General features: G+C 29.5%; 1 protein-coding gene across 3 annotated transcripts in view; it reads right to left on the bottom strand.

The window, feature by feature from the left end:
- The window catches only part of LOC137626309 (carbonic anhydrase-related protein 10-like), a 306,847-nt gene that overhangs the window by 39,860 nt on the left and 259,487 nt on the right, over positions 1-7,500 (bottom strand). For all 3 annotated transcript variants that reach the window (XR_011041001.1, XM_068357381.1, XM_068357382.1), the window contains exons 5-6: positions 7,070-7,165; positions 1,273-1,339 (exon numbers count right to left, since the gene is read on the bottom strand). Coding sequence is in view for 2 of the 3 variants with exons in the window: in XM_068357381.1 (XP_068213482.1) it covers positions 1,273-1,339; positions 7,070-7,165 (163 nt within the window). In the remaining variant the exon portion in view is untranslated. The remainder of the gene's footprint in view (positions 1-1,272; positions 1,340-7,069; positions 7,166-7,500) is intronic.

Genomic DNA, 7,500 nt, shown 5'->3' with positions numbered 1-7,500 from the left:
TTTATTTTTTCTTATTTTTATTTTCATTTTTTTTTTTTTTTTTTTTACATTTTTCTTAGTTTTTTCTTTTTATTTAATAATCATACCGTAGTCTTCCATTTGCCAGGCGATGATTTTACCTATATTACTGATGTTCTAGCAACACAAAAAAAAAAAGGATTTGGGTAGGATGTATAATGAGAATGACAGATAATAGATAGAGAAGAAGAATAACAGAATGGGTTTCTAGGGTTTGCAAACGAAGCAGGGAAAGGAAGAAAAGACAATGAATTTGATGAGCTGAGAAAAATAACAGTATTGACTGGCATAGACCATAAACACAAGGGAGTGGTAGGAAATATCGGAGGCCTATGTCCTGCAGTGGACTAGCAACGGCTGATGATGAATGATGTTGATATTAGAGATATTAAAAGAGTTTTCATATAGGAAAGATGAATTATTTTAGTACAGCTATAATTTTGTCTTTAAATGTTTTGGGGGGATTTTGTTATGAAAGAGAGAGAGAGAGAGAGAGAGAGAGAGAGAGAGAGAGAGAGAGAGAGAGAGAGAGAGAGAGAGAGAGAGAGAGAGAGAGAATTTTCATTCAACTGTAATTAGTAAATACTCATGTATTTTGTAAGGAAGGTAGATAAGTGAAATTAATTATACGCTAAAGTATACGCTAAAGTGCTCACTTAAAAGAAAATGTTATATGAGAAGAGCGTGGAACTTACATTCCAAGTTAATGATACAACATATGATTATAATAGGAATTAATCAAAGCTGGCAGTGGTAGATAGAGTAATGGACACGTAAAATGGAAACACTAATTGGGCAAAATCAAGAAAAATTTTGAGTACTTATGAAATTATATCACTGGCATTAGAAACGATTTTCAATCTTATTACACTGTTTGGTAATTATTTGGTTCTGTGGTTAAGGGTACCTTGAAAGAATGATAATTAAATGATTGATTGATTTCAGGGTTCTGTGGCGAAAAATTAATCCTTACCGATCAAATTTCTTTAGTAATGTGAAACATATATGAAAATAGGATGGTATTTCAGAAATATGTCCTATAACCTGTTTATTTTGCATTTTAATATATAGTTATTTCATTTAAAAGGAAAACAGGTGACCGAATTGTTTTTCACTACTGATAAAAGCTGGTGATGGGTTAATTTTTATAATTTTACACCTTGACACACAATGCATATCACTGCAAATTCATAAATGTTTAAAGTCAATGCGGGTCTAATTATTTGAATGTGTGTGAGGATGAGTGAAACTTACCAACGTATACAATGTTTTCAACTCCTTCGGTAATATGGCCAAGGGCCTGGTTGGATCGCTCACCGATCTGCAAGTAGATGAAGAGAAAAGTATGTCAATTAAATCGTAAATATCATATATAAATCATGTATCAACTTCATTTCGATTTTATCAAAACAAAGAAATAAATTAAGTTGTTGTTTTCTATTCTACAGATATTCAGTTTGATTTGGTAGATCCTGTTGGTATGATATATTTACAGAACATTGAAAGATCCCTTTTTCAGTCCCGTACATTTTCTGAAGGCAAAAATACAAGAGGAAAGTAAAATTCCGCATACACATGCACGCCTGTCTAATATTTTCCTTTTAATATATAACCAAAAATACATTCTGCATATTCTGGAATGTCTGTTAATAGAATCCTCCAATAAAATTAGTATATAATAATTTTGAAAGCAACGTAGTGGCTAGAATTGAGACTGATGCCGTGATTTTTATTTTGTCTTTTACGTGCATTAACAGGATCTTCATACACACACACACTAACTGATAAGTATGTTTTGAAAGGATAAAAAAAATTCATACTCTCGAAAGAGTTCTATTTTATAACTCGAGATTATTTAGGATGTAACTTTATTTTATAAATGGTAAGAAATGACATTCAAGGGAAGCTGTCATATTAACGTCTTTGGAATTGAATTGCCGTAGACTGGATGTAAGATTTAATCTAGAAACCTCAGAATATGATACTTACAAGGAAGCATAAGAAGGTAAAATAAAAGAAAAACACTATTCCCTATTTGATTTTTCGGCTGAATTCAATATACATTGCAGTAATATCCCTATGCGATGAATGTATACGAACGTAAATAGTATGGCATATCACCATGCGTATATATTATTTTTACCTACTTTGATTCATCCAAAATAAAAATGCTTTCCGAAATAACCTGAGAAAATTATATATGGCTTAGTCTGGCAACGTATCCACAGTTATTTAAAGATAAATTCTTATAAATTGGAAAGCCTGATTTGTAAAATTTAGTTCTTTGGCATGATCTGGAAAACTTTAGACTTTAAAGGAGGCTAAAATTAGCCTTAGAGAATGAACAAAAAAGATGGACGACAGGCTGTTCTTAGTTGAACGACCTTTCTAGAATTAAAACGCCCAGAGAATTTAAAATCCCCCTCCCTGACATTATCTGCTCTTTACGGCAAGTGCAATCAAGATTTTTCTCTTATACTGGGAGTCTTTCGGAACAAGTGTCACGTAACTCCAACTTTCGGTGGTAGGAATGATAGCATTTTGTGTCTGCACTTCATGAAATTTACATTTCCTGCAACAATGATTAGCAAAGATCCGGGGAATTTACATCAGGTATATAACACTGATCTTTCTTGAAAGAGAAAATTGCGCGTAATGCTCAAGAAACTTTATAATTGATCAGTTTAGGGAGAGAAGGTTCAAACTTTTAATGATAGGTCACACGGAGGTGCAAGACCGCGGATTATATGGGTTAACTGAATGGTAAAGAACAATGGATGTTGTAGCAATTGTTGTATAGTATGGTTGTGGAGGCCTGATAATAGCGCTCTTGCGTGGTGATTACCAGATTGGGGTTCCAGTCCCGCTCAAACTCGTTAAGTTCCTATGGTCGCCGCAACCTCACCATCCTTGTGAGTTGAGGATGTGGGGTTTGGGGGAACCTATAGATCTATCTACTGAGTCATCAGCAGCCATCGCCTAGGTTGGATAAAGAGGGGGCTTGAGCGCTGATTTTAAACCGAGGACGGGTTACAAATCAATAAGTTTTCAGTACCATGATTATATTTACAAAAGAAAAGGTTTTAATTGTGAGTGTCTTTCGGGCAGGAAGGGAAAGGAATGAAACTAAAAGAGAGAATTTTTGGTATTATCTTTATATAGGTTATTCTGGGTTAGGGGAGCTTGAGATCTATTTATTATTATTATTATTATTATTATTATTATTGTTATTATTTGCTAAGCTACAACCTTAGTTGGAAATGTAAGATGCTATAAGCCCAGGGGCCCCAACAGGGAAAATAGCCGAGTGAGGAAAGGAAACAACGAAAAATAAAATGTTTTGAGAACGGTAACATTAAAATAGATATTTCCTATATAACTATAAAAAGTTTAACAAAACAAGAGGAAGAGAAATTCGATAGAATAGTGTGCCCGAGTGTATCCTCAAGCAAGAGGCTATGGCACTACCCAAAACTAGGGAACAATGGTTTGATTTTGGAGTGGCTTTCTCCTAGAGGAGCTGCATACCATAGCTATAGAGTCTCTTCTACTCTTACCAAGAGGAAAGTAGCCACTGAACAGTTATAGCGCAGTAGTTAACCCCTTGGGTGAAGAAGAATTGTTGGTAATCTTCGTGTTGTCAGGTGTATGAGGACAGAAGAGAATCTGTAAAGAATAGGCCAGACTATTCGGTGTATGTGTAGGCAAAGGGAAAGAACCGTAACCAGAAAAAAGGATCCAATGTAATACTGTCTGGCCAGTCAAAGGGCCCCATAACTCTCTAGCGGTAGTGTCTTAATGTAAAGATATTTTACATTGATTATTTATTACTTCTCATGTGTGTATATATATATATATATATATATATATATATATATATATATATATATATATAATATATATATATATATATATATAAATACATATATATATATATATATATATATATATATATATATATATATATAAATGTATGTGTGTAAATGTGTATGTGTATGTATATGTGTATATGCATGTGTATATGCATATGTATATATGTGTATATATATGTATATATATGTATGCATATATGTGTATATATATGCATAGATGTGTATATGCATATATATTATGTATACACATGTATGTATGTATATATATAAATATATATACATGTGTATATATACATATATATACACAAATATGATATATATTCATATATATACATACATATACCTATATTTGCATATATATACATACACATATATGTATACATATACACATTACATATATATATATGTATATATATATCGATATATATGTATATATACATATATATAAATATATATAGATATATATATATATATATATATATATATATATATATATATATATGCATATGTATTTATATGCATATATATGTATGCACATGTATATATATATATATGTATATATATATATAAATATATATATACATATATGTGTATATATATATATATATATATATATGATTATATATATATACATATATATATACATACATATACATATATTCGCATATATATACATACACATATATACGCATACATACACATGCATATACATATATATATATCGATATATATGTATATGTATACATATATACGGATAGATGGATGTATAGATCGATATTTATATATATATCTATATACATATATATATATATATATATATATATATATACATATATATATATATATATATATATATATATATATATATATATATATATATATATACAGTATGGATATGTGTATATATATGTATATATGTATATATATATATATATGTATGTATATATACATATGTATATATATGCATATATATATATATATATATATATATATATATATATATATATATATATATATATATATATATATATATATATAAATGCGTGTGGGGGGGGTGGATATGCGATTTTTATGCAACCTTAGTTTATTAATGAAATTATTATTCTGTGGACAATTGCTGACATCCTGGACTAAATGAGTATGGATATGTGTATATATATGTATATATGTATATATATATATATATATATGTATGTATATATACATATGTATATATATGCATATATATATATATATATATATATATATATATATATATATATATATATATATATAAATGCGTGTGGGGGGGTGGATATGCGATTTTTATGCAACCTTAGTTTATTAATAAAATTATTATTCTGTGGACAATTGCTGACATCCTGGACTAAATGAGAAAGATTGTCAAGTGGGATTGTGTTTGGAAGTGGGTTTACTTATAGCATAAAAAATGGTTTGTTGAATTATGGATTAGTCCGCAGTAAATGGAACAACGTTAATGGACTTGGGGTTGAGGAAAGGAGCTGCTGAATGAATCTGATCATTATTTGGCTGAAGCGAAAGTTTGGGTAGAGGGGAGCTAACGATGGAAAAATGTTCGCAATAAAACTCTGATAACTGTAAGGGTAATTAACAAAGTGCACTTGATAAGAAAAAATTGTGAAGAACATATACAGAGGAAATAGGCGAGAGTTAAACGTTCAGAAAATGAAGGAATATAAGAAGAGATTGATAAAGTGTGTGGAAATTTTTGGCAGAGTTTGTGTTTAGTGTCATCAGTTGGCTAAAGGGGAATAAAAATTAAGGATAGAAGTACGAAGTTTTGTTAAGGAGAGCTATATTGATGACGTTCAGTTATAAAAGGAAGATCTACATTTGAAGGAAATTGATGAAAAAGGTGAGAGAAGAAAAAATGTATTTAGTAGATTGATTGATTGAGTGATTGATTGATTGATTTGAGGTTTTCTGGTATCCTGACCTCAGTAGAGTTAGAGGGGAGAAGGAAAGCAAGTATCTGGTGGGATTTTGATTTCCTACAAAGAAGTATAAGAAATGAGAAGTAAATTAGTAAATTGATTGAGTAATGGTGTCTGATGATAGTGCAATTTTGGGTCAATAGTGAACATTTTGACTTTAAAGGGGAAAATAAAACTCAGGGAGTCGAATGATGCTAGTAAGTAAATGTTACTGTAAGATTAATAATGCATGCAAGCATGAATAATGAGTCTCTGGAGTGAGATTAACTGGTTGACCAGTGTATATAAGGTATATCTGCAGGAGGGAAAGTTACTGAAGGAATGGGCAAAAGGTTTAAATGTTCCTCTTTTATTTGTTATATGATCAAGGTGAAAACTATAAGAATTGTATAGGCATACCTTAATTTAGAATAAGATAAAAGTTAAATGACGAAATTGTGACTGAGAAATTGAGCCAGACGGGGAAAATATCAGTAGTGGAAGAAGTTTGTGTGTTTAGACAAGTATGAGAATTTGCAGATCAAGTGCTTATGATATTAGATATTAAATGTAAAGGGAAAAAGTATTTAGGGCATATATACACACACATACTATGTATATATATATATATATATATATATATATATATACATGTGTTATATATACACATATATATATACATATGTTATATATACATATATGTATTATATACACACACACACATATATATATATATATATTTATATATATATATATATTATACACACATATATATACATACATACATACATACATACATACATACGAATATACATATCTGTATAAGTGTGTGCGTGTATGTATGCATGTGTGTGTACATTTGGTCGTGCTCACTTGTTTACATAATTTTGTTAAGGTATGAACCTGCATAAATGTGATGGTCAGTTGTCTCAAGCATTACCAAAAAATTTTAGATAAATTTCCGCTAGGTCTAAGTAATTGGTATATATTTGTTGAGAGAGAGAGAGAGAGAGAGAGAGAGAGAGAGAGAGAGAGAGAGAGAGAGAGAGAGAGAGACTTATGATTTGCTTTTCAATTCTATTTTCTTTTATTTTAGTGAATGAATCGCTAACAGTAATCTGTTATTACTTTTCGAATAACTGACCCTCTTTCTGTATGGCAGCAATAAATGATATTCCTTTTCGTTGTCAGGATTATTATTCAATATTTAAGGTAAATAGGTATACTTTTTTGTATGAAACTTACCTGTAGTAGTAGAGAAATACCAACAATTCCATATGCTTTATCTAGGGCTTGAGTAAAGTTGGCATATAAGTGGGAATTGTAACCAAACAGCTGAATCTGAAAGCAATATAAAGATATGATTATCACAAGGAATCAGAGCAGTGGTTGTTCATAAAGGTGATTTCCTAGACATCACATTCATCTTTTAATCTATGTATTTCGCTCTTATCTATAAGTATTTGAGATAAATGATTGAATTCTCTTCATTATTTATTTGCAATAATATTTAAATACATCTATCCATAGTATATATATATATATATATATATATATATATATATATATATATATATATATATATATAAATATATATATAAATATATATATATATATATATATATAGATATATATATAATTAAAAAATACATTTATACATTATCTAATATAATCTT

Source organism: Palaemon carinicauda, chromosome 33 (genome assembly GCF_036898095.1).
Source record: "Palaemon carinicauda isolate YSFRI2023 chromosome 33, ASM3689809v2, whole genome shotgun sequence".
NCBI lineage: Eukaryota > Metazoa > Arthropoda > Malacostraca > Decapoda > Palaemonidae > Palaemon > Palaemon carinicauda.
The sequence above is the reverse complement of the archived record's forward strand: the minus strand, read 5'-3'. Positions and strand labels throughout refer to the sequence as shown.